Source organism: Mesoplodon mirus, assembly GCF_964341445.2.
Source record: "Mesoplodon mirus genome assembly, chromosome: 5".
Classification (NCBI taxonomy): domain Eukaryota; kingdom Metazoa; phylum Chordata; class Mammalia; order Artiodactyla; family Ziphiidae; genus Mesoplodon; species Mesoplodon mirus.
In genome coordinates, this window is record NC_138980.1 from 64,298,634 (window position 1) to 64,325,526 (window position 26,893).

The 26,893-nt window shown below is 41.5% G+C and overlaps 1 protein-coding gene across 3 annotated transcripts in view; it reads right to left on the bottom strand.

The window, feature by feature from the left end:
* The window catches only part of ARHGAP26 (Rho GTPase activating protein 26), a 490,933-nt gene that overhangs the window by 161,309 nt on the left and 302,731 nt on the right, over positions 1-26,893 (bottom strand). For all 3 annotated transcript variants that reach the window (XR_014294215.1, XM_082622793.1, XM_082622792.1), the window contains exons 15-17: positions 25,487-25,574; positions 23,746-23,804; positions 21,902-22,007 (exon numbers count right to left, since the gene is read on the bottom strand). Coding sequence is in view for 2 of the 3 variants with exons in the window: in XM_082622793.1 (XP_082478919.1) it covers positions 21,902-22,007; positions 23,746-23,804; positions 25,487-25,574 (253 nt within the window). In the remaining variant the exon portion in view is untranslated. The remainder of the gene's footprint in view (positions 1-21,901; positions 22,008-23,745; positions 23,805-25,486; positions 25,575-26,893) is intronic.

Genomic DNA, 26,893 nt, shown 5'->3' on the forward strand with positions numbered 1-26,893 from the left:
CATTATGAATCAGGAAATCATGAATGGAGCCCAGTAATCTCCTTTTCATTAAGAAAAATATATATATCCTTAGTACCGTAAAGCCTTTTAGTACTGAGAAACATTTAAAAATAAGCTTAAAGTAAATGAAAACTGCAATTTTAATGTAAAAGCCTATTCCCCTTTGCCCATAAGTAGAGAGCTAATAGGGGCTCTTAAAAGAAAATTTTATATTTTGATGATGATAACCTAAAGTCATTCTATACAATGTTTATTTACATAGCTCTATAAAATGTTGATCCTGTAACAGGAAAATAATTACATTGTACAATGTACAATTGAAATGTTAAAGGCACACTCATTAAAATTATGAAAACTCTTGTTCTAGGTAACAATTAACTTTAGTGGAACAATTCCAGTGTTTTCATTAAAGAATTTGAAAAAGAATACATACATGTGGGCCTTCCCTGGTGGTCCAGTGGCTAAGACTCCTCACTCCCAATGCAGGGGGCCCAGGTTTGATCCCTGATCAGGGAACTAGATCCTACATGCCAAAACTAAAAGATCCCACATGCTGAAACTAAAGATCCCGCATGCCACAACTAAAAAAAAAAAAAAAAAATCCCACGTGCTGCAACTAAGACCTGGAGCAGCGCCCCCCAGTAAGATACATGTATGTGTATAACTGAATCACTGTGTACACCTGAAACTAACATAACATTGTTAATCAATATCCTCCAATATAAAATAAAAATTAAAAAAAAAAACTAAATAAAAGTCACCAATGTAGAACAACACAGCTTTAAGCTATCAAGACTCTGTTATCCATTATTTCCTCTCTTCCTGCTTTCCCAAGCAGAGTTAGGGCACTCCCTCAGGGTTCCCATAGCCCTTATCTCGCACCTAGCACTACCACACAGAACTATGCTGTAGTTTACCTGTGGTCATATCCATGCTCCTCTCTAGGTTGTAAGTTCCTCCTAACAGGGAAGGCATCATGCTCTCTTTGCTACAGTGTCTAGCATAGTGCCTGGCAAGCTGTAGGCACTCAACAAATAGCTCTTGAATGAGTTAGCACGTCTGAACAGGTCTTAGACTTGAAGACATCCAATGAAAAAGGAGGCTCCAGGACAGAGTTGGAAGACCTGTTCTCTAAAGAACCAGACAGACAGTAAATATTCCGGGCTTTGAGGGCCATATGGTTTCTCTTGCAACTTCTCAACCAGCCAGTGTAACTCGGAGGATGCCAGAGATAATACATAAATAAAGAAATGTGCCCCTGTTCCAATACAACTTTGTGAACACTGAAATTTGAATCTCATATAATTTTCATGTGTCCTGAACTGTTTTTCTTTTTTTGATTATTTACAACTACTGAAAACTGTACACAACCATTCTGAGCTTGTGGGACGTACAAAAACCAGCAGCAGGGTTTTCCAACCCCAGGTCTCGCAGATCGGGGCATATAGGTAGGAGGAAGAAGCTCAAGATACCAGATAGGCTGGAATAGACTGAGCCTAAGAAGAGAAGAAAGGGGTCTATGTTGAATGAAAAGCCAGTGGACCCTCACAGTACCTAAAAATGGGACAAAAAGATACAATACAGAAACAAAAAAAATGCAGTTTTTTGCTGCTGTTCTTTTATTTTAAACCAGTTCTACCATAACGGTAAAGCTCACATTCAATGAACTAATGGCTAAGAAAGTCAGAAAAAAAATTGGTATAGTTAAAAGTCACTAGTAAGACTAGTTGGGAAAAAAACAAAAGCTTTTTACCCCTATCTCAAGCATTACTAAGATATATTCTCCTTTCTCTCTGATGCCCACTTTCAGGTAGAAATGCAAATGAGCAGGGAAGTGGACAAAAGATGGGGAGCAAAAGCAGACAAAAGGGATTCTGTCTCAGAACGCCCAAGCATTGACTGTCCTGTCCTGTTTTACCAAGTCTTGTGCATAAAATCATAGATGTCTTCAAAGTTAAAAGAGGCTCAGAATCAAAGAATCTGTTCCATTCATTAAAAATAATTATAACTTTGGCTTCCCTGGTGGCGCAGTGGTTGAGAGTCCGCCTGCCGATGCAGGGGACATGGGTTCGTGCCCCAGTCCGGGAAGATCCCACATGCCGCAGAGCGGCTGGGCCCGTAAGCCTTGGCTGCTGAACCTGCACGTCCGAAGCCTGTGCTCCACAGCCGGAGAGGCCACAACAGTGAGAGGCCCACATACCACACACACACACAAAAAAATCGTTTATCAAAAAAAATAAAATAAAATAATTATAACTTTGTAAATAGCACACAGTCATTTTTTTTTTTTTTTTTTCTTTTTGCGGTATGCGGGCCTCTCACTGTTGTGGCCTCTCCCGTTGCGGAGCACAGGCTCCGGACGCGCAGGCCCAGCGGCCATGGCTCACGGGCCCAGCCGCTCCGCGGCATATGGGATCCTCCCAGACCGGGGCACGAACCCGCATCCCCTGCATCGGCAGGCGGACTCTCAACCACTGCGCCACCAGGGAGGCCCAGCACACAGTCATTTTATAAAAATTCAAAAATAAAGAAGGCAAGAGAAGAAAACATAAGCACCTACAGATAACAACAGTTAAGATATTGCTGGCTATCCTTCTAGACTCTGTTTTCCTTAACTGCACTGTGTGTATGTATGTCTGTGTGTGTGTGCGTGCTTTTTTTTTTAATGCAAAAATAATCCTCTTTATTTTGTAGATGGAGAAACCTGAGCCCTGGTATACTTGCTGAAGATCATGAATAAAATGAGTTTGTAAAAACTCAAGATCTGTACCTTTTACCTGTTGGGCCAATGCTTTCTCATACCACCTCCTAATAGAAATAAATCATCAGCATCTTGGATAAGTTAGTGCCTTGTTAGCACAGGTGCTCAATAAATTAATACATGGTGGCATGAATGATGCCAACTGGGCTGTCCTGTTTATCTCGGCTAAGCTCTGTCCAAGCCGGCTTCATCAAAGAAGCTGCTAATGATCAGTAACACCAGAGAACACAGTTTTTAACATGCTGCCAAATCCCAAAGCGCACAGGGATACAAGGACAGCCTCCTTTAATAGGAACTGACATAGAGCTTAGAATCTTTGCTACTGAAAGTGCTTCACTTTGGAATATTCTTTTGGTTTTACTGTAAAATGAGGCACAATTCTGGGTCTTTTGTAGGTTAGTTTATCCAGCATTCATTTCTGGATTCTCCACATGTCATAAGGGGGACATTACAAAGAACAGAAAGCCTCATGACATTTGCATTAGGTTTGCCTTACATTTCAACTGAGTAAGATCAGACTTAACCATGAATAAAACAATTTCTGATAGGTCTATTCATGTCAAGAATCATAACACCTTACATACTCCAGGTCTAGCTGTTCTGCCAGGGTGGCCCATGTGCCCTGGGATCCCACCCCAGTCCATGCCCACTCCAGTGTCAACCAGCCTGCCAAACCCACCCAGCACATGCAGTCTGCAAAGGAAACACTCCTACACAAGGCCATGCCTTTAAGACTGGGAGAGGTAGCTGTTTTGCCTAACTCTTAGAAACAAACACAGAAAGAAAGAAAAAAAAAAGAAACTAGAAGCAGAAGGATATGTTCCAAATGAAAGAACAAGATAAAACCCCAGGAGGAAAAAAAAAAACTTAATTAAATGGAGATAAGTAATTTACCAGATAAAGAGTTCAAAGTAATGGTTATTAAAATGCTCACTGAATGCAGGAGAAGAATGGAAGAAGACAGAACTTCAAGAAAGAATTAGAAAATGTAAGATAGAACAAATCACAGCTGAAGAATACAATAACTGAAATGAATCAGCAGATTAGATGATACAGAAGAACAGATCAGCAATCTGGAAGACAGAATAGTGGAAATCACCCAATCAGAATGACAAAAAGAAAAAAGAATTTTGAAAAATGAGGATTGTTTAAGGGACATCAGTGAGAACATCAAGTGTATTAACATTTACGTTATAGGGGTCCCAGAAAGAGAAAAGAGAGAGAAAGAATCAGAAAACGTATTTCAAGAAATAATGGCTAAAAACTTCCTTAACCTGGGGGAAAGAAATAGGTATCCAGGTCCAGGTCCAGAGAGTCCCAAACAAGATAAACCAAAAAAGATCCACACCAAGACATATCATAATTTAAATGGTAAAAGTTAAAAACTGAATTTTTAAAAGCAGCAAAAGAAAAACAATTAGTCACATACAAGGGAACCCCCCCCCCAATAAGGCTATCAGCTGATTTCTCAGCAGAAAATTTACAAGCCAGAAGGGAGTGCTAAAAGGAGAAAATTTACAACCAAGAATACTCTACACAGCAAGGATATCATTCAGAATTGAGGGGAGATAAAGAGTTTCCTAGACAAGCAAAAACTAAAGGAGTTTACCACTACTAAACTGGTTTCACAAGAAATGTTGAAGGGTCTTCTCTAAGTGGCAAAGAAAAGGTCATAACTAGAAATTTTTAAAAAATGAAAGAAAAAGAATCTCACTGGTAAAGGCAAATATATAGTAAATGCAGTGGATCAGGCACTTAAAAAGCAAGTATGAATGTTAAAAGACAAAAGCAGTAAAGTCAACTGTAAATACGATAAGTAGTTGAGGAATACACAAAATTAAAATATGACATAAAAAACAAAACATGGAGAGGGGAGGAAATATTTACTGCTTTTAGAATGTGTTCAAACTTAAGCAACTCTTAGCTTCAAATAAACTGTTACATCTATATAGGTCGATATATATGAACTTCATTGTGACTACAGACCAAAAACCTACAAGAGCTACACAAAAAATAAAGAGAACAGATCCTAAATATAATGCAAAAGAAAATGATCAAACCACAAGGGAAGAGACTAAGAAAAGAAATGAACACAGAAGAACTACAAAAACAACCAGAAAACAATTAACAAACTGGCAATAAGTATATACTTATCAATAATCACTTTAAAAATCAAAGAACTAAATGCTCCAATCAAAAGACATAGGGTGGTTGAATGAAGACCCATCTATATGCTGCCTACAAGAGACTCACTTCAGATCTAAAGACAGACTGAAAGTTAAGGGATGGAAAAACATATTCCATGCAAATGGAAACAAACAGAAAAGGCTAGGGTAGCAACACTCATATCAGACAAAACAGACTTTAAAAGACAGTATACAACAAAAGATAAGGGCATTACATAATGATAAAGGGGTCAACCCAAGAAGATGATATAACATTCATAAATATTTATGCACTCAACATAAGAGCACCTAAATACATAAAGCAAATATTAACAGAAACAGAGGAAGAAACTGACAGTAACACAATAATAGTAGGAGGCTTTAATACTCCATTTACATCAGTGGATAGATCATTTAGACAGAAAATTGATAAGGAAACATTGGCTTTGAATGACACATTAATCCAAATTGACTTCACAGATATATACAGAATATTCCACTCCAAAAGAGCAGAATACACATTTTTTTCAAGTGCACGTGGAACATTCTCCAGGATAGATCACATGTTAGGCCACAGAACAAATCTCAGTAAATTTAAGAAAACTGAAATCATATCAAGCATCTTTTCAACCACAGTGGTATGAAACAAGAAATCCATTACAAGAAGAAAACTAACACATGGAGACTAAACAACATGGTGCTAGACAACCAATAGGTCAACAAAGAAATCAAAGAGAAAATTTAAAAATCCCTGGAGACAAATGAAAATGGAAACAACTTTCAAAATCTATGGGACAACAAAAGCAGTTCTAAGAGAGAAGTTCATAGTGATCCAGGCCTACCTCAAGAAACAAGAAAAATCTCAAATAACCTAACTTTACACCTAAAAGAACTATAAAAGAACAAACAAAACCCAAAGTTATCAGAAGGAAGGAAATAATAAAGATGAAAGCAGAAATAAATGAAATAAAAACTAAGAAACCAATAGAAAAGGTTAATAAAAGTAAGAGCTGTTTTTTTAATAGATTTTTTTTAAATGACAAACTGTTAGCCAGACTCATGGGGTGGGGTGGGGGGGTAAGGGGGAGAACCAAATAAATAAAATCAGAAATCAAAGAGAACTTAAAACTGATACCAAAGAATAATAACCTTACTAAAACAACTATATGCCAACAAATCAGACAACTAGAAGAAATGGATAAATTCCTAGAAACATTCTATCTCCCAAGATTGAATCAGGAAGAAACAGAAAATCTGAACAGACCAATCACTAGCAATCAGTCATCAAAAAACACTCACGAGGGCTTCCCTGGTGGCGCAGTGGTTGAGAGTCCGCCTGCCGATGCAGGGGTGCAGGGGACACGGGTTCGTGCCCTGGTCCGGGAAGATCCCACATGCCGCGGAGCGGCTGGGCCCGTGAGCCATGGCTGCTGAGCCTGCGCATCCGGAGCCTGTGCTCCGCAATGGGAGAGGCCACAACAGTGAGAGGCCTGCGTACCGCCAAAAAAAAAAAAAAGAAAAAAAAAAACACTCACGAAACAAAAGTCCAGGACCAGACAGCTTCACAGGTAAACTCTACCAGACATTTAGAAGAGTTAATATCTATTCTTCTCAAACTATTCCAAACAATTGATGAGAAAGGAATGCTTCTGAACACATTCTACAAGGTCAGCATTACCATGATACTAAAACCAGACAAAGACACTACAGAAACGAAGAATTACAAGCCAATATCCCTGATGCACATAGATGCAAAAATCCTCAACAAAATACTAGCAAACTGAATTCAACAATACATTAAAAACATCATACATCATGACCAAGTTGGATTTAACCCAAGCACGCAAGGATGATTTAACAACCACAAATCAATCAACGTGATACATGACATTAACAAGATGAAGGACAAAAATCATATGATCATCTCAGTAGATTCAGAAAAGGTATTTGACAAAATCCAACATGCATTTATGATAAAAACTCTCAACAAAGTGGGTATAGACGGAATGTACCTCAACATAATAAAGGTCATATATGACAAACCCACAGCTAACATCATACTCAACAGTGAAAAGCTGAAAGCTTTTCCTCTAAGATCAGGAATAAGACAAGGATGCCCACTCTTCTCACTTTTAGTCAATGTAGTATTGGAAGTCCTAGCCACAGCAATCAGACGAGAAAAAAAAAAAAAAAAGAAGACACCCAAATTAGAAAGGAAGAAGTAAAATAGTCACTGTTTGCAGATGACAAGATACTATATATAGAAAACCCTAGACTCCACCAAAAAACTTTTAGAATTAGTAAATGAATTTAGTAAAGTTGCAGGATACAATATTACAGAAATCTACAGTGTTGCTATATACTAATAATGATCTATCAGAAAGAGAAATTAAGAAAAAAATTCCATTTACAACTGCATCGAAAAGAATAAAATACTGAGGAAGAAATTTAACCAAGGAGGTGAAAGACCTGTACTCTGTAAAGTGTAAGACACTGATGAAAGAAATTGAAGATGATGCAAATAAATGGAAAGATATTCCACGCTCATGGATTGGAAGAATTAAAACTGTTAAAGTGTCCATACCCAAAAAACTTACCTATTCAATCCCTATCAAAATACTCATGGCATTTTTCACAGAACTAGAACATATAATCCTAAAATTTGTATGGAACCACAAAAGACCCCAAATAGCCAAAGCAATCTTGAGAAAGAAGAAAGCTGGAGGTATTACACTCCCTGATTCCAAACCATACTACAAAGCTATAGTAATCAAAACAGTATGGTACTGGAACAAAAGCAGACACATAGCTCAATGGAACAGAATAGAAAGCCCAGAAATAAACCCATGCTTACATGGTCAATTAATTTACAACAGAAGAGGCAAGAATACACAATGGGGGAAAGACAGTCTCTTCATTGAATGTTGCTAGGAAAACTGGACAGCTACATGCAAAAGAATAAAACTAGTCCACTTTCTTAGACCATATACAAAAACAAAACAAAAAACAAAAACAAAAAAACCTCAAAATGGATTAAAGACTTAAATGCAAGACCTGAAACCATAAAACTCCTAGAAGAAAACATAGGCAGTAAGCTCTTTGACATTGGTCTTAGCAATACTTTTTCAGGTATGTATCTTCGGGTAAGGGTAACAAAAACAAAACTAAACAAATGCTTTTGCACAGCAAAGAAAAACTAAAAAGCTTTTGCACAGCAAAGAAAACCTTCAACAAAATGAAAAGGCAACCTACTAAACAGCAGAAGATATTTGCAAACGATATGTCTGATAAGGGATTAATATCTAAAATATATAAAGAATTCATACAACTCAATATCAAAAACCAAAAAATCTGATTAAAATATGGGCAGAGGACCTGAACAGACATTTCCAAAGAAGACATACAGATAGCCAACAGGCACATGAAAAGATGCTCAACATCACTAATCACCAGGGAAATGCAAATCAAAACCACAATGATATATCACCTCACACCTATGAGAATGGCTATTATCAAAAAGATAAGAAACAAGGCCTTCCAAGATGGCCCACACTCTGTCTATGGAGTGTGTATCTCCTTGAATAAACCTTCTTTCACTTTACTATGTCTTGCTCTTGAATCCTTTCCTGCACAAAGCCAAGAACCCACACTTGGCGGCCATTCCAGGGACTCAGACATGACTTGGGATGTGACCATCCTCTCGCACCCCACTCTCTTTCCTGCAACATCTTTTCTGGCACCCAATGCGGGGCCTCAAAGGCCATAATCTCGATCCGCCTATTGGGCTATGGCTCCCCTCTGAAGGGTAGCTGGGACTTATCCTGAGCCATGTGGATTCAAGTAGCCCGTTAAGTGGCAGCTGACGTCGCCTGCAGGATCTGACAGAGACCAGTTCTCTGGCCGTGAAGAAGCGCACTGAGGCCAAGGCTTTTCCCCCTCAGTCGTTCTCATTCTCCTATTGCTATATCTCTTTGGACTTGAAAAGATCCACCCAGACGACCACCAAACATCCAAATTAAGACTGCATGGCAAGTAATTGACAACTTGGTTGGGTCTAAAGAACTCCTGCCAGGGGGCTTACCTGGTGGTGCAGTGGTTGAGAATCTGCCTGCCAATGCAGGGGACACGGGTTCGTGCCCTGGTCTGGGAGGATTCCACATGCCGCAGAGCAACTAGGCCCATGAGCCACAACTACTGAGCCTACGTGTCTGGAGCCTGTGCTCCGCAACAGGAGAGGCCACGATAGTGAGAGGCCCGCGCACTGCGATGAAGAGTGGCCCCCGCTTGCCACAACTAGAGAAAGCCCTCACAGAGAAACGAAGACCCAGCACAGACAAAAAGAAAAAAAGATAAGAAACAAGTGTTGGTGATGATGGAGTGAAAAGGGAATCCTTGTGAACTGTTGTAGGGAATGTAAATTGGTACAACCGCTACAGAAAATAGTATGAACGTTCCTCAAATAACAGAACTACCATATGATCCAGCAATTCTACTTCTGGGTATTTAGCCAAAGACAACAAAAACACTAATTTGAAAAGATACATGCATCTCAATGTTCATTGCAGTGTTATTTACAATAGGCAAGATACGGAAGTAAACTAAGTGCTCAGTGATGGATGAATGGATAAAGAAGATATGATACATACACACACACTGGAATTTTTACTCAACCATACAAAATAATGAAATCTTTCCCATTTGTGACAATATGGATGGACCTAGAGGGCATTACGCTAAGTGAAATAAGTCAGACAGAGAAAGACAAATACTCCAATTTTTCCTTGGATTGCCCCTCTCCCATTAGACGTGTTCCTACCAAGAATGTCAGCTGAGTACCCCACTACCGCCTCGCCACAGAAGTGAGTGCATTACCCAAGGGAGGCCGTTATGCTCTCTTCATTAGTAACATTAACCTGTAGTGGAATCATAAGAAGACAGAGGTGTTCAGAGTTGAGACATTCAAAAGGTAGTGCTAGGGCTTCCCCAGTGGCACAGTTGTTGAGAGTCCGTCTGCTGATGCAGGGGACACGGGTACGTGCCCCGGTCCGGGAAGATCCCACATGCCATGGAGCTGTTGGGCCCATGAGCCATGGCCGCTGAGCCTGTGCGTCCAGAGCCTGTGCTCCGCGGCGGGAGAGGCCACGGCAGTGAGAGGCCCGCGTACCGCAAAAAAAAAAAAAAAAAAAAAGACTTTCTATTACACTTCTGGGCTTCCCTGGTGGCGCAGTGGTTGAGAGTCCGCCTGCCGATGCAGGGGACATGGGTACGTGCCCTGGTCCAGGAAGATCCCACATGCCACGAAGCGGCTGGGCCCGTGAGCCATAGCCGTTGAGCCTGTGCGTCCAGAGCCTGTGCTCCGCAGCGGGAGAGGCCACGGCAGTGAGAGGCCCGTGTACCGCAAAAAAAAAAAAAATAGTGCTCCAGGGCCACCGATTAGTTCCCTGGATATTTTCCACCCTTTATTTCATTCATTATTCAACAAATATTTATGGAGAGCACCTCCTGCTACGTGCAAAGCTTTGTTGCAGGCAGTGTACAGACAAATTTTCATCCTCACAGAGCTTGCATTTCAGTGAGAAGAAAACAATAAATACGTAAGTCAAATATACAGTATATTAGATAGTGACACATGTTATGGAAAAAAATTAAACAGTGCTTGTGGGTAGGGAGCACTGGGGCTGGAGGTTGTAATCCTAGAAAAAGACCTCACTGGGGAGAGAGAGGAGGGAAAGTGGGCAGAGCAGGTCTAAGGATCAAAGGACTGAATAAATCCTGGGGCACAGAAAATGAGACTGAAAAGGAGCAGCCAAAGAGGTAGGGGAAAAAAACAGGAGAGTATGATGACCTGGAAACCAAGTGAAGAACGCATTTCAAGGAGGACAGAGTGAGAAACTGTGTTAAATCCTTCAGAACCATCAGGGAAGGTAAGTTGAAACTGACTTAGCAACACCAATAGGAGGCATTTCAGTGGAGCAGTAGGTGTAAAAGCCCGAGTGGTGGGACTTCCCTGGTGGCGCAGTGGTTAAGGATCTACCTGCCAATGCAGGGGACATGGGTTCGATCCCTGGTCTGGGAAGATCCCACATGCCGCGAAGCAACTGGGCCCATGCGCCACAACTGCTGAGCCTGCGCTCTAGACCCCATGAGCCACAACTACTAAGCCCGCGTGCCTGGAGCCTGTGCTTCGTAACAAGAGAATCCACCACAATGAGAGGCTCATGTACCGCAGCAAAGAGCGGCCCCCGCTTGCCGCAACTAGAGAAAGCCCACGCGCAGCAACAAAGACCCAGCGCAGCCAAAAATAAAAAATAAAAAAATAAATAGCCCAAATGGTGTAGGTTCAAGAGAGGATTTGGACATGGTGACACAGACAACTATTTAAGACATTCTGCTGAGGAGAGCACAGAGGAAAGGAATGGTATCTAGAAAGGGATGCAAGATCTAGAAAGGTTTTTTGTTTTGTTTTTTTTTGTTCTCCATTTGTAAAGGATCACAGAAATTATAAGTGCTGATGAGAAAGATTCAGCAGAAACTACAAAGTCAATGATGTAAGGAGATAGAGGGGGAAACTACTGGAGCCAAATCCTTCCGGATGCAATCGGGGATCAGCTCTAGTGCCCCAGTGACGGGACTGCCTTTAGGTAGAAGCACTGAGTGTTCTCCTGTCACCCATGGAGAGAAGACAGGAACATGGGCGCAGGGGTGGTGGCTTGTGGACGTTCTCCTGTCGCATCTATTTTCTCAGTGAAACAGGAAGCAAGATCTGAGACAATCATCTAGAAGAGAAGAGTGAATGGTGTAGGGACATGGAGTAGGATGTGAGGCACGTAAGGGCCCTTGAGGTTGTGTTCTAATGTCTGATGGTTCAACTCTGCTTTCAATTACTCCAAGAAGACTGTCAGTAAATTCCCTTTTTTTTTGAAAATTAGCCACAGTTGACGTCTGTTTCTTACAACCAAAAACCTAATACACCAATTCTTCCTTGGGGCCTTAGGATTACTCCATTTTCTCACTGAAATCCTGACTTTAATGAAACAGTGATTCTGTTCTATCAAATCCTATGCACCTCCAAGTGAACAGGAAGAGTCTTGCAGTAGACCAACAAGCCAGACGTGTTGGGTTCCTCTACCACCTTGCACAGAACCAAGAAATAATGATTTATACTTACAATACCAAAGTGGAAACACTAAATCAGCATGCTAATCTGCTTAAAGAAAAGCATTTCAATACATGTGAGAAAGCAGAAAAGATAGACACCAAAATTCAAATCGCCTTAACATTTCTTCAAACCTCCTGCCGAAGTGTCCACCAAGACAGAATGAAGACAAATACATGTACAACTGTTCTTAGAGCGTAGATTAATCCTTCATTACAGATTTCAGTGACTCAGGGACGGAGACCCATGTGAAGACTACACTAAGGGGTAAACCGGAGGCAAAGAGAACCGTTCTCACACTGGGTGAGACTCTTTAATCTGGGAATGGCATCTGAAAGGCAGTCACACTGAGTAAGAAAGAAGATAAGTCAGACTCTTCCACAAAGAGAAACATTTCAAAGATCACAAAGATGAGTGGAAATTTCCAGACCGTGCAAACTAAGATGACTCTTCATGATAAAAACGTGTCAGTCCCTCTCCAGGAAATTAAGAGTTATTAAGTTGCAGCAAAGACAGCTGCTTTTGAGATGAAATCAGCCTTGTGACACCAAGAAGCAGGAGGGTGAGAGTGAGAAGCTGCTGACCTCCCGTGGAAATCAGCGCCACACAGCTTGTTTCCAACAGGTGCACCACTCCACAGGGCATGTGACTCAGGAAAAGCTCCGAATACTCACAGGGAACTGTAAGGCTTGGTGTAAGGTGTGACCTGAAAGCAGATATCAATGGCTTTCTCCCAGCTGACCCAATGCTGGCTCACCCTTTGCTACAAAGACTGAGATAGATGCTCAGCCCTTTGGCCCAAACACACACAAACTGCCAAGAAAACAAAAGCAAAGCAAAAGTAAACACATGCACACATGCAAATCTCCCAAGTGGGTAAGAGCCATGTGTGCTGTTTTTGGCATTCAGCCCTAAGGGTTTTGCTTGCCAAGAACAGAACTGTGAAGAAAGCCCGTCCCTTGAATAAGAATGACTTGTTTTGGTTTAATCATTGGAACAATTTCTCCATCTTCCCTCACCTTCAGGTACAGCTCCATGACCCTCCTTCCTCCATCCCCTGATTTCTCTGACAGCCTACATTATACTACTTGCCAGATGCTCTCCTAAGAGATTTACGTGGATGAATTAACTTCATCCTCACAGTGACTCTAAGAGGGTAGGTGCTATTGTTGTCTTTAGGTTTCCCAGAAAGAAGAGTCTGAGGTGGAGGCTTATATGACACTATTCTATTCTACTAGGGGGTTCTCAGGAGGAGTGAGGCAGAGAAGCTAACCCCTACCTGCTTCAAGCACCAATACCTGCTCCATCTCTTGGGACCATCTTCCGAGAGGCTACCTAATGACTGCTATTCAGAAGGCCCAGCTCTCACCTCCCATTAGTCAAAGTTTTATTTTTTTAATACTCCTTTGCTTTTTTTAATACTCCTTTGCTTCCAGGCTGTACACGTGTGGATGGCACTTTGTGTCATGTCTCCCTTGGGTGGGAGGTAAGAGGCAGGAGGCACATGGTAAGGGCATGAGGCAACCAGCTATCAGGCTGCACCTACGTGAAACGAATTGGAGGCTACACAACTGGTCACCACAGTGGTGGCTGAAATACGCACAGGAGAAGCCAAGAGAATCTGACGTGCTAATTTAAATGTTTCTAATACAATTATTATATCTCCTTATTCAGATGAGGAAACTCAGGCATGAAGAACTGAAGTACTTCACACAGGTTTCAGAAGAGACGAGCAAAACTAGGCAGTCTGGCTCCAGAAAGTTCTATCACTGAGCTCTCAAGCACCTACAGATGAACTGCAATTACCCTGAAGTCTGCCAGCTGCCTCGCTGCAGCTGCCACACTTGAGCTACAATAGTTGTGAGTTGGTTGGAAAACCAGTCAGTGTAAGGAAATAAATATCATAAGTAATGCTCACCATGAAAATGCAAAGAGGATACGGCAAGAGAGGGCTTCAGGGCTCAAAACAGTGCAAGTGAATCAGTTAGTCACTGACGCTCCACCAAAGAGAGACATTTAATGAAACCACCCCCATGGCCAACACATAAGAAATCTGGCTCATAAGAGTGGAAATAAATGAAAGAGAGACTAAAAAAGACAGAGAAAAGATCAATGAAACTAAGAACTGGTTTTTAAAAAGATAAACAGAACAGACAAACCTTTAGCTAGACTCACCAAGAAAAAAAGAGAGAGGACTCAAAATCAGAAAAGGAAGAGAGGGAGGGAAGGAGGGAGGGAAGGGGGGAGGGAAGGAGCAGGGGAGGGAAGGAGGGACGGAAAGAAATCTGGCTCTGATAAGGGTTGGCAAAGAAGAAACAAAGTTGTGTCCATGCTTGTTAGTACTCTCACGTATATAAGACCCTGCAGTAAAAGGGGGCAGCCACTAAGAGAGGAAAACATAGCATCCTCTCCTTTGCTCCTCCCTGAATTTGAAAGGGAACTCTATAGGTGACTCCATGGGTTCAGAAAAGGAAGTATCAAAGGTGTATCAAAAACCAGGAAAGTCACTGAAAAAATTCACCCAAACAGAAGCAGAACAAATGAAAACAAACAAGAGACCCAAATCAAAGGGGCTCTAAGACTGCTGAGTGTTCACAGCTTGAAGCCGAGCATTTCCCCTTTCACGATGGGCATTTCTTATGATGTGAAAGATTTAGTTCCTTGAATTCAGGAATTTTGTTGATTTTTTTTAAAGCAAAAATTTAAACTGAACTTGTGTCTTTCCTTCTCCTAACCCTGAAGGCCACAAAAGAGAGAAATTCCTGGGTTGAAGTAAGTGAAAGTCTGGCAAGTAGGCTGAATAAGGGTTGAGCTCTGATTTCTTCTGCATTTCCATTAATTTAAAGTGCTAAGTTGCCTGTTTGCTTTAAAATATGTGCTTGTCCTCTTTGCAGTGTCCCTTTAGATAGATTTTCCTTTGACTCTGCCAACAATAGCTAGAGAAGGTCCTTTGAGAATCCCATTCTTAGTCTTAAAAAAATACACTCTTCTCCCTGCCCCATACACATAAACAGGCCTGGAAGCAGTACCTCTCACTTCTTCCAGGGATCTCCAATCTATCAAAAATAATAAATCTTTCAGGAAGAAAACAGAGCTGGTCAGGGAAATAATTCTCCCAGCCCATTTCTGTTTGTTCATTATGTGATCACCAAATATCAAGTCCCTTTTTTGGGATCAGCAGACAGATAGGTCAAGGGCTGAACACCCTAATGTCTACCCCATGGCCAGGCACAACAGGGACTACTAGGAACTAGGCAAACTGAAGAAGGCATGCCCAGGGGGATACGGTGTAGCCCTCACTTACTTCCAGCCAATTGCTAGCAAGGAGATCTGAATTTTTCCAAGTAAAATGACCCCTGTTAAAAATGTTGGAAACCTGTCCAAATTTTTAAAACAGCAATGTGGGGGACAACAATACCAAATCGAGTACGTGTGTGGGCTGCTCTGGCTAGAGGCCCTTGTTTGCAACCTTTAGGTAAGACACAAAGATAAAGGAAGACAGACTGCCTGTCCCCCGGGAGCTTATGATCTAGTAGGAGTGAGAAGATACATACCTTGTAAACTGTCCCACAGGTGGAATATGACACACGTTGAAAGACAGGAATAGGCAAAGGCTATGGGAGTTGAGGAAAGCAAGAGGGCACCTGAGGCAGAAAGGATTCTTGTAGGCAGTGGCATTGGAGCTGAGGCTGAAGAATGAAGTAGACTTTGGCAGGCAGAAGGTGGGGAGGGGCCATTCCAAACAGAGGGGAAAAAAAAAAGAGAGGGAGCGGGGAAGAGGATAGTTGAGAGATGGTTAAGAGATGCTTCATGCTTCTACCCAACAAATACTCATGCGCGTCCACTGTGCACCATGCAGTAGGGATGCAGTGTGATCTTGAGGGACACAGACAAGGCTGCAAAGTCTGAAAGGGCCCAGTCCGGAGAAGGTCCTGGAGGCCATATCCAGAGTTCTGTCTTAAGAGCAAGGGGAAAGCTGCCTTCGACGTTTTTTTAAGCAGGGGAATCACAAGTTGGGATCCGCAGTGTTCCAAGTTCCCCAACTACAGAGCATGCATTCTGCGGCCTGGCAGGGAGCCAGAGCTCCACCAGCTAGAGCAAGCCAGCAAGAGGCCTTTGCAAACAGTCTGGGGAAGAGATGATGACAGCTCAGACTAGGGACATAGTGATGGACACGGAGGAAAGTGGACAGATTCAAAAGATAGTGAGGGGTTAAAATCACCAGAACTATTGGTCCAGGGTAGGAGTCAGTGAGGTAGAAGCCAAATGGACCTGGAGAATGTGGTCAACGTGTCTCTGGGGGGCTATCAGGCCACAACACCCATGGCCTGGCAGCCAAGCAATTCTGTGCCGGCAGCCGTGGGTGTCTAGTGGTTACTAGAGAAAAGAAAGGTTCCAAAGCCAGGGTGTATGGCCGAGGGAAAGCTGCCAGAGAAGTTCACCAGAGCTTTCCATCTTAGAAAGACATCATCTCAAAAGTACTGTTTTCTTTTAAATGTGCTTTGTAAAATTCCATGGCTATTTTGTTTGGACTACTCTTGATGGCAAGGAAATAAGGAGCGCTTCTCGTATGTTCAACAGCTCTCCAGTAAGCTAAATCTTATCGTCTAGACTTGGGATGGAGGAAGAAGGAATAGTAGAGTATCTATAAGATATATGCTAATGCCAAGTAGTCACTTCCTTTTATTTTGACCCTTTCTTGAGAACTTTAAGGGATGCTGGTTAACTACCAGGGCCCATCCCCCTTGGTGCCAAAGCCTAGCAATGATTTTTTTTTTTTTTAATAACCACAGGCATCTTTACATGAACCCAATTCACTCTGCATCTAGATCATTAAGGAAATGTGAATACGTCCTTCCTGACTTGCAGGGATGCCTGGAAGTACTCAAACTCCAGTCACAGGAAGGAGAAAACAGCCAAGCCACTGGATGTTCAACCATGGATAACTTACAGCAATGGAGTCTACATATTATTTTGATAAGGTCTCACTTGTATGCCAAGCATTTGCCCCACAATATCTCTTCCTGACCCTTGCAATCTATAGAATTTTGTCCTTTTGGGAAAGTCACACGAAACAGATTATCCAAATAAACATTAAGCAATTGGGTAATGAAAAGAACAATAGAGAATCAGCAAGTGGCAATGGGACTAAAGTTGATTTTGCCCTCTTCATTTCTCTCTCTCACCCTCCATCCCCACAAGTCTTGGTATTTCAGGGTATATGTGCCCACATGGCAGGTGTATTCATCTCCCCTCCCAAATTGGCCTTCTTGTCCCACATGTCCTGATCCAGTTAGCACACCATGCAAAGATCATTCAAGAGACTTAATACTCTTTGTTAAATGTTATTTTACCTGGATTACTTGCAGTAGGCACTATGGGTTGCCTACTCAGAGCCCTGCTTTATATGGGTATCCATGCCTCCCACAAATGACCCAGGTAAATCCTGTTTGGGGTAAAAAATCACAGTGGTCCCATTCCCTTTGCTAGTGAATGCTTCAAACCAATGAGATGTGATAGGAAAGTCTATTGGAGAACTTCTGGGAAAAGTATCATCACATCTCTTAAAAAGAGACTCAGAGAAGAAATACAGTTACCCCTGAACCATACTTCTACACAGTTGCAAATCCTAATATAACTTTACAGTTGGCCCTTCATATCCGTGGTTCTGCATCCATGGATTCAACCATATTGCATTATGCATATAAACAGTGCATATTTAGTGAAAAAAAACCCACCATGTATAAGTGGACACCCACAGTGCAAACCCATGCTGCTTAGGGATCAACTGTAATACCTTTCTGCCCTGGACAACCGCTCATGTGCAGATATGCAACACAACATCTTATGATCCTGAAAGGAGTTAGCCAACACAGTGAAGCTGGCTGTGAGCAGGACCGTGGAAATAACACAAGTACTTCATGAGCCAAGAAATTAACCAACCCTCAGGACTGATTTTGTGTAATGACACAACAGATTCCCTTATTGTTTAAGCCACTATGAATTGGATTTTCTGTTTCTTGCAGCCCAAAGCTTCTAAAATGATACAATTCTTCTTTGGAGAAGCAAGAAAAGGGCTCTGGCTTCCTGACAACACCAGGCAACAAAGGAGTAGTTGCTTCAAAAAAGAAAAGAGACTAAGATTTATTTCTCAGTAAGTGTTTCGGGAAAACCAGCTGTGAAAAGGTATTGTTAATAGCCATTCCGGATGTGTGAAGAGCTCTTTGAAATCCTCCCATGCAGCATAAACACTGTAATAAAGTTCCAATGAGCCACTGTGAATGGTATGTGTGGGGATATACAACGTACTTGGAGTCATAATAGTATGCAAACATTGGGGAGCTACCACGAAATTAGTCTTTATTACTCATCTACTCTTATTTCCTTCTACAATTATAAGATTGGGAATTTTTTTCTTTTTTTGCCCCCTTTCTATCTGATGATAACACAGGCTCACGTGATTGGAAGGGAAGCCACAAAACCAGGTTCAGAGATGTTGAATGATTTCCACAAGGTCCCAAAGCCAGCTGGGGGCAATTTTCTTTATTATTAAAAATGCTTTGTGTGTGACTTTAAAACAAAGTCATTTGCTGAACACTCAATTTAATGAAAGGTGAATAATTGTAGAGACATGGGAAATCACAAGAGATTTTTTAAAGTAATTTAATTTTGCAAATAAAATCTCCTTTTTTGAACTCACTGCTTTGAGTTTCTTCTTCCCTATTTCTAATAACCTCCTAAATTCCAATCCATTCCTCTCAATACCATTTCTCCCTCCTAGAGAATCCCTGCAGATGGCCCATTCTCTAGGCCAGTGGTTCTCAAAAGACTGTTTGCCTGGGAAGTAAATTAAAAATGCAGAGTCCCAGGCAGAGTCCAATTCAGCAGATCAAGGCGGGGGCCCAGCAATGTAAATGTCAATGCAAACAAGCACCCCAGGTGAGTGTAACCATCCTTTGAGGCACATGACTCCAGACAGTATACTAGATTCCAGGTTCCAAATAGAAAGCATCTAATTTTCATAGTAGATTTAAGCTGGGACAACAAAAATATGTGCAGAGTTGCCTATAATTTTTATGTTCCCTCTGAGGTCTGAAACAAATCCAAGAGCTCTGTGATTTGGATGTACCCTGGTAATCATTTGCGTGGAGGTCTGGAGTTTTTATTCTTTCCCCTCTGAATGCATTTCTACTTGGGATTAGATATAAAATGTCTTAACTCTTCCTCCACAGCTAAAGGAAATCAATTTTGTAAAGTGTTTTAAAAGAGTACTTTAAAAAATACACAAAAGATCTTCCCTTTGAACCAGATGCCTGGGATGTACAGGGCAAACACAGTAAGTAATGAGAGAAGTAAACACCAGGTTTTCCAGCAGAACCAACCCTGAAACCAAAACTTAGGAAGGAAGCTGACCATTAAGTAAGTAGACCAGAGGAACAATAGCTCAGGCATATCCTTGGGTAAGTCTGAACCTGAGAAAACAGGAATGAAACAGACAAACCCCTTGTCCCAAGTTAACTTTCCCTTCCTGTTCGATTTTAAAATAGGACAGTGCTGTAAATGAGAATAGAGAGTTTACGTAGAATCTCAGAACTCCTCTGGGTGCCAAAACATTTTTTCAAACTGAAGTAAATACTCCTTACTGGATTCAGCAGTGCTCATTTATACTCATCTCCTCCAGGACATTTTAAATCTAGAGGCTCCAGAGACCAAGAACACAGCACGCTGATAACAGGAGTCTGTGTGTTCTACCATCACAACCAACTCACATTACAGCCATGAGAGCTTGTCTATATGTAGACTTCTTAATGATCACATGAACAAAGAAATGTCACTTAACCTCACAGAACCAAAGAAAATCACTGGTAAGTATCAAAGATAACACACAATGCTCCAGAAATGCTATAAAATAAATACTCCAGCAACAAAATTGGTTTAAATTCTTTAGAAGGCAAAAAGTCAAGGCCACAGCTTTAACATGCACATTCCAGCTGTACTTCTCCTTGGCTTAGGGACAAAGACTGAACTTCATGGGGTTGGGAGAGAAGAGGGTGGAACCAGAGGGAGAAAGTGAAGCATCCACCAGGAGATGAACAGGTTCATTGGTCCAATACCCACCTTAAGGGTTTTGGATTTTTTATTTCTATTTCTTTTTCTTTAGGATTCCTAACAATCCTCAGGGCATTTTTAAAATGGGAAGATTCAGTTCTGGCTTTACTGGATCACCAATGACTCTTGTTCTCTCTCAGTCCAATTAAGCTCTCATCACACTGCACAGCCTGAACAGCCCGACTGCCCTCAGCTGCTTCCTATTCCTTCTCTAGCTGCTCCCAGAAGCCATGGAGGCCTCACTAAGACCCAGTGGCCATTAAACAGTCAGGAGCATCGCCACACATGCTTGGCTGGAAGATGTACCTGGAACTTCCTCTGTTTTGGTGCAGGCCCTTCAAGAGTGCAACTAAGATCTAAGCCAGCTTTCCTGTTTCACAAATGCCTGACTGGGTTTGTGTGGAATAGGCACCACACCGTCATTTCAGAGCATCTGGAGTTACTTTTTAAAGCCCAGTTCCCATTATTTTAAACACACTCATCAGGATTCTTTGACATTTGGGGGGGAGGTGCATATACTCCTTGAAAATTTGCATGTTCTCAGCTACACTTAATTGTTTCTAAACATGCAGTTCAGAGATGGCATGGCAAGAAAAAATATGTGACCTGGAATGGAGTAACCCTTTACTCAGCCTAACTGCTTCTCACCAGCATGCAAAACTCTTGCTCCTTCATCATTAAGACCTATGGAAATCTTTATGGTAACATCTATACTCTCTCTCCAAAATATCAAGTGATTGGCAGAAACATGAAAACAAATCATAATCTCCCTCGGCAGAGTATCAAATAATCCCAAAGACATGACTTAATGCCAGAACAAAGTGTGGGTAAGAGCTGAAATTATAACACGCCAGTTCCACAGCATGTAGAGTTTAACAATCTAGGTTAACTGTTATAGTCTGTCTTTTCTTATGCGCTAGTCTCCAATAAAGAACATCCATCAAAGTTAAGAGAAGGTTAGAACATACACACATGTAGTGCCTGATACAGCAAGGGGTATCAGCAAGGCCAATCCAAAGCAGCTCAGGCAACAGTAAATACACAAAAAATCCAAACCATTCCAAGAGTATAAATATCCCTAGCAGGAAAATCAGGCCCCCACTGACTTTCTTTGATTCTCCTCTATTCTTTATACTTCTTCAAAGGCTTTAATACACGTAACATTTAAAATCAATGACATTATAGAGAAGGGGGAGCCTACTACCCATATCTGACAGATGAAGAAACTAAGGAATCGAGGGGTCAGTGGCTTGTCCAGGGCTAGTTAAGTGGCTTGTTAAGAACAGAATCAACTCCAGAAGCCAGGCCTCTTTATTCCAAATCCAAGGTCTGTAAACTTGTAACACATTCCTGTTTGCTCTTAATCATCACAAGAACATGTAACTCCTGAAAAATCTGTTTGGTGATCTGGTATCATGGAGGACACACTCCTACTGGCCTTGATCATCACAAGAACACAAACCCCCCTGCAAACTCTGCCTGGTGGCCTGGTGGCATGGACACCTCCCCAGCCTCCGCTGCAAAGCCCATCTGCCATGTGCTGCTGTTACCCACTGCAGTTAATATTTCCCACATTTCTTTCCTGAGCCTCCAGCATACCTATTGCAACAGTGGGAGAAGGAAACATAAGCAGAACTGAGACCAGCTTTAGTGCTAAGATAAGAACTTTCTAGGGCTGAGAGAAAGGCCAGCAATCAGTCTTAAACCTACTTTGCCAAGTGGTTCATGAGCAGCTGTAACATCTGCCTGTTTTTCTCTGGGAGCCGATGAACAAGGCTGTGGATTTCAGAGACCCGTGACTCCTGGTTCTCCAGCTCTGTGAAGGAAGGAGGGAGGCGATACTGGATCAGGGCCACAGTTAACTTAGTTTATAAGACAAAAATAAGAGGAAACCAAATATTGGGAACAAGAGACTGAGGATTTCTCAGAGGTATAAGATCCTGTTCTGTGTACTTGTGACTAGACTGACTAGATCTAAAAGTGCTTTTAATGCTGCTTTCCGTAACAGAGTTCATTAAGAAACATGACTGATCTCACTTAAAAAAATCAGAAATTACCTTCTGAGACCAACAGGCATCAAAAAGTTGAGGTTCTCAGCAAGGGACTTCTAGCAAGTCAGTTAACACTTCTGGGCCTCCATTTTCCCTTCTAGCCAGTGCTTAACACGATGATAGGTATGTGGCTGGTGCCCAATAAATGTTTGTTAAATAAACATGTGAAGGAGCAACTATGAAAAAAAAATGACCGTCAAAAAGTTCATGCCAAAATGATAATGTGATGAAATGGAGCCAGTCAACTGCATACTTGGAGCAGGAACAAACTCGGGAGCAGCTGGCTATACTGAGTGGCAGCTTCGTTTCAAGGAAGGAAGGAACTTTATGCACTCGTCAAGGGATAAGCAAATTGTACATGAACAGCCTTGCAAGGGTCTCAAATATCAAAATAACACCTCGAGACAGCATCAAAGACTTCAAGGGAAATATCCAGTCATTCTCAAGTCATGTGTGACAACCAGCCCGGGAGAAGAAAGGAATGGCAGATAAAGTGAGGAAATGTTTCTGCCAACCTATACCCTAAGTCATGGACTGTCACGTTCTCTTGGTTGAACCTGGGTACGTGGCTCCGTTTCTCTGGGAAATACATTGACGGCACTCATCACACCTATTTATAGGACTGAGGTGAGATTTAATTAGAGAATGGTTGCTATGGGTTTGGAATTTCTCAGAGGAAGAAATCACATAAACAGCATCTTCACTTCCAGCTTTCTCCCAGGTCTTTCTCCTGCTTTACGGGGACAGCTATGTGTGGATAAGGCCACCAGAACAGAGGTACTCCTAAATTAGGCCAGTAGTAGCTACCAGGGTAAACAAACTCTGACGGCTTAAAGGAAACAGGGAGAGGCACGGGCTATGCACATAATAGCAGGGTGGGGATTCATGCCAGACTTAAATCTGATAGAGAATCTTACTGCCCCTTACAGGTGGCCTGCCCCACATAGACAGAGTCCAGTATACTTAGGGTGGCTTGCACCTAAACCCTATGTATTTTAATACCAGTAATATGATGCTCAGGGCTTAGATGATATAGCTGAAGAATGATCAGAAGCTATAAATGCAAGCCATGATGGAAAGAGGACTGGGAAATTATATAAATGGTGCCAGATTCAGGGAAATACGTCCAATGCTCAATTTAGGTAATGGGCAGAGTCTGATTCATTCCGAAAAATGCTACTCCAGGGCTGGAAAAAATCCAAGGAGTTAGAACTCCAATAATCAAAATTAGAAAGGCAAACTTGCTTTTCTCACCTCTCTGTCACCCCCAAACTCACTTCTGAAGTTTCTCCCCTCAACTGTAAATTCAACGTGCTAGCAAGGCCCTCAGCAATCTGACTTGGTTTCGCTTTTATTCTGTGACAGGCTCATGAGTGTTTATGTGGGTAGTTTACACGCAGAATACAAGGGATTAGGTAATACTTATTTTGGGACACTGACTGTTCTCTGAAATAGAAAAATCTATTCCTTTCCCCTTAAAACTGTGGTGAAAAGAAAACTTACTTGCTGCTTTGATGAAACTTCTTTGAAACTGGTACATCATGAGTGGTCCTGGAAGCATTCTGAAATAAAAGGATACACACTAGTCAGCTTAATGAAAACAATCCTATTCTCGCTACCTAGCAGCCTAGAGGCGGCCAGACTGTATTACATTTCTCAAAGACAAAGATCACAGGCAAACAACAGCAACTCAGTTTAGCCAACTTAGTTTCCCTTCTGAAAGGGTCCTGAGATTTCACCTGAAATGTTCATTCTTTCTACTTTTTAAGGGAATGGATACAACTTATGTCTCATAGAGTCACAACCAGAAAAGTGCTAATGCAAAAGTCTAGCATAAACTGAGAGATTTCCTTTTCAGTCAGTGACTCGCCCTCCACAAGAGCATTTTAAGATGTGTCTGAGAAACAGGCAACTAACCCAACATTTGCGATCACCTGCTCTTATACTCTTCTCTTCCTGGCATCTTAGTCACTTCATCTGGATATACTATGCAAGACTTTTGTAGGTGTTTTTGTGGCAAATTCACTATGGAGTGTTGCTCCAGAATGCCAAAGGGCTAGAACCCTTAATATTAGGCATGATACCATCAAATTTTATTTGCTATTTAAAATATATTTATATTTTATACTTATTGTCCATTAGCTAATCAATATCAACATGCACAAATAAGTACCAAATACAAACCTCTACCATTTGGTTTTGTGTAAACTACAATGGTAGTATTTGGGATATGAATATGTTTTATGAATATGTTTAACTGTAAACTTGAGGTTTTTTTACTTATAGTCTAAATGATAAGCTTCTCAACAGATGATCCATGATTCTTGGTTCAGATTTTATTTTATTCTCATCGGATCCCCTGATTCGACTCTTAGTCATCACTTGCATGACATCTCACTCTTGACTCCAAGAGCCTTCCAGCAATTCCCCAACAGCCAATAAAACCTGCATCACCAATTCCTTTTCTGTGGCTTTCAAGCCAACTAAATCTTGACAGACCTGTACAAATGCTTATGCAATTCGTGATTATAGTTCTCCTCTTTGTTTAAGACTAGACCCCCACTCTCCTGCGTGAGAAGAACTACAGTGGAGAACTATCATACTCCTATACTTCACGTCCAGCATGGCTTTCAGTCTACTCGGGAAACTGAGATGTGAGCAGCTGGTCAATCACCCACTCCCTTAATAACCAAGGGAGGGGTGGGAGGTAGCAGGAATATTACACGTATTATTACAAGGAAAGCAGTCTCCTCTCCAATGAAGTCATATTCTCCAATCTAAGCAGAAGGAGTCAAAATGGAGCACCATTAAGTTCTCATTTTTGAGGAGGAATGTCAGCAGTATACTCTATCTGTGCAAGGCGCAGAGCTCCCCAAATACGTAGGGTATGTAATCACGCATTCTCAACAGAATAGGATATGCAATTCCTTGTTTTTTTAGCAGATTATTCGGGGATTGCAAGGAATTCCACATTTGAGGTTCTGTTAAAGGCTAATCGTCATAGTGGCTTCTCAGAAAGAGCAAAGCTTCCTAAATCACTCATGGCACCACTGCACAATGGCAACCCATCAACTAGGGATGATTTATAATCGGTTTGACCAGCTGAGCTAATTGCAGCCACACATAAGCTGTTTCCACATCTCAAACACCCACCCAACAGCTCTCTGGAGGCTGAAAATAAAACTTTCTTCCTGATTGCATGATAACAAGCTGGCACCATGCCCCACAAATGCAAAGTCCCTACCTTAGGTAGGTTTTCAAAGCACTAGTGATGGTCTTTATCTCCCACTCGGCACAGATATCCGTTTCTGTTTCAGAAGCTGTTTTGGGGTCTAAAATGAAGAAAAGACAATGGGTAAAACAGAGCAGAAAATACAGCTAAAAAACAAGCATACATAAAACCATTCAACCTCCCTACTAAACAAAGAAATCCAAAGTAAAAAAGGACACCTATTTTTTCCTCATTAAATTAGAAAAATGTTTAAAAATCCAAATATCTACTGCTGGCAAAAATGCAATGAAACTGATCCTCTAAGAAACTGCTGGAGGCAGATGAGATAAATGCAACAGATCTGAAAAGCAATTTGGCAATATGTATCAAGTCCTAAAAAGGTTTATACACTTTGAAGCAGTAATCCCACTTCTCACAACCCATCCTCAGGAAATAAGATAAGGCATGAGAAAGTTACACACATCCCAAATGTTCAACATACACTACTCTTGATAACAGCAGAACAATTTTTTGTGTTTTTTTTTGAGCAGAACAAATTTTAAAAGAACAACCTAAACAGCCCATAATAGAATGATTAAGTTCATCATGGTATATTCCTGATGGAATATCATGTTGCATTTACATGATAATGATAACTATATAGCAAAATGGAAAATGCCTGAATTATCATGTAATGTCAAGCAAAAAAAATTAAAAAAAGATTTAAAAGTTTGTGAGAAACTCAATTGAACAAAGGCTGAAAGGAAATACTCTACAATGAAAAGAGTGGTGAGGTTAGAGTGGTAGAATTGTGGTTTTTATATTTTCTAAACTATGACTTGATTCCATTACTTACTATTTTAAATTTCCCTAAACCAAGACGTGCAACAAAACCACCATAATGATATCAACTCCTGATCATTTATTTCTTCCTTTGTTTCCTCTTGTGTGGACTTCCAAACAACTGTGTGTATTTCAGATAAATGTGTAATGTAAAGGAAGAAATAATCCTTGCAGTCTTTCTGAGTGGCACACAGGCAGGCAAGAGTACGAGGCAGAGGCTGAAACTGTTTCACAAACCAGAAGACCTCCGTCTTCTGGCTGGCCAGGTGGTTGGAAGTAGAGTCTCCCAGGGCATTGAAGGGGGAATCCAGCTTCTGGCGATGTGCCTCCCAGCTCCCGTTCCTCTTTTCAGCTGGGCTGCTACCCTTTTCTCACACCTACTCAGAGGAGGCCCCACCCTTCCAGGGGTGGGGAATGAGATGTCTCTGGACCCCAGGACTGGTTCAGGGTGGTCCAAGACTGGGCAGCATTAAATCCAGGACTTTTCCAGGACAGGGGAAAAGACACCTACTGTCTCCTGCTGTGCTTACACTGGGAGGTTATACTGCTGCTCTAGGTGCCACAGCGTGAAGCGTGAGACGAGAGCCTGACAGACAC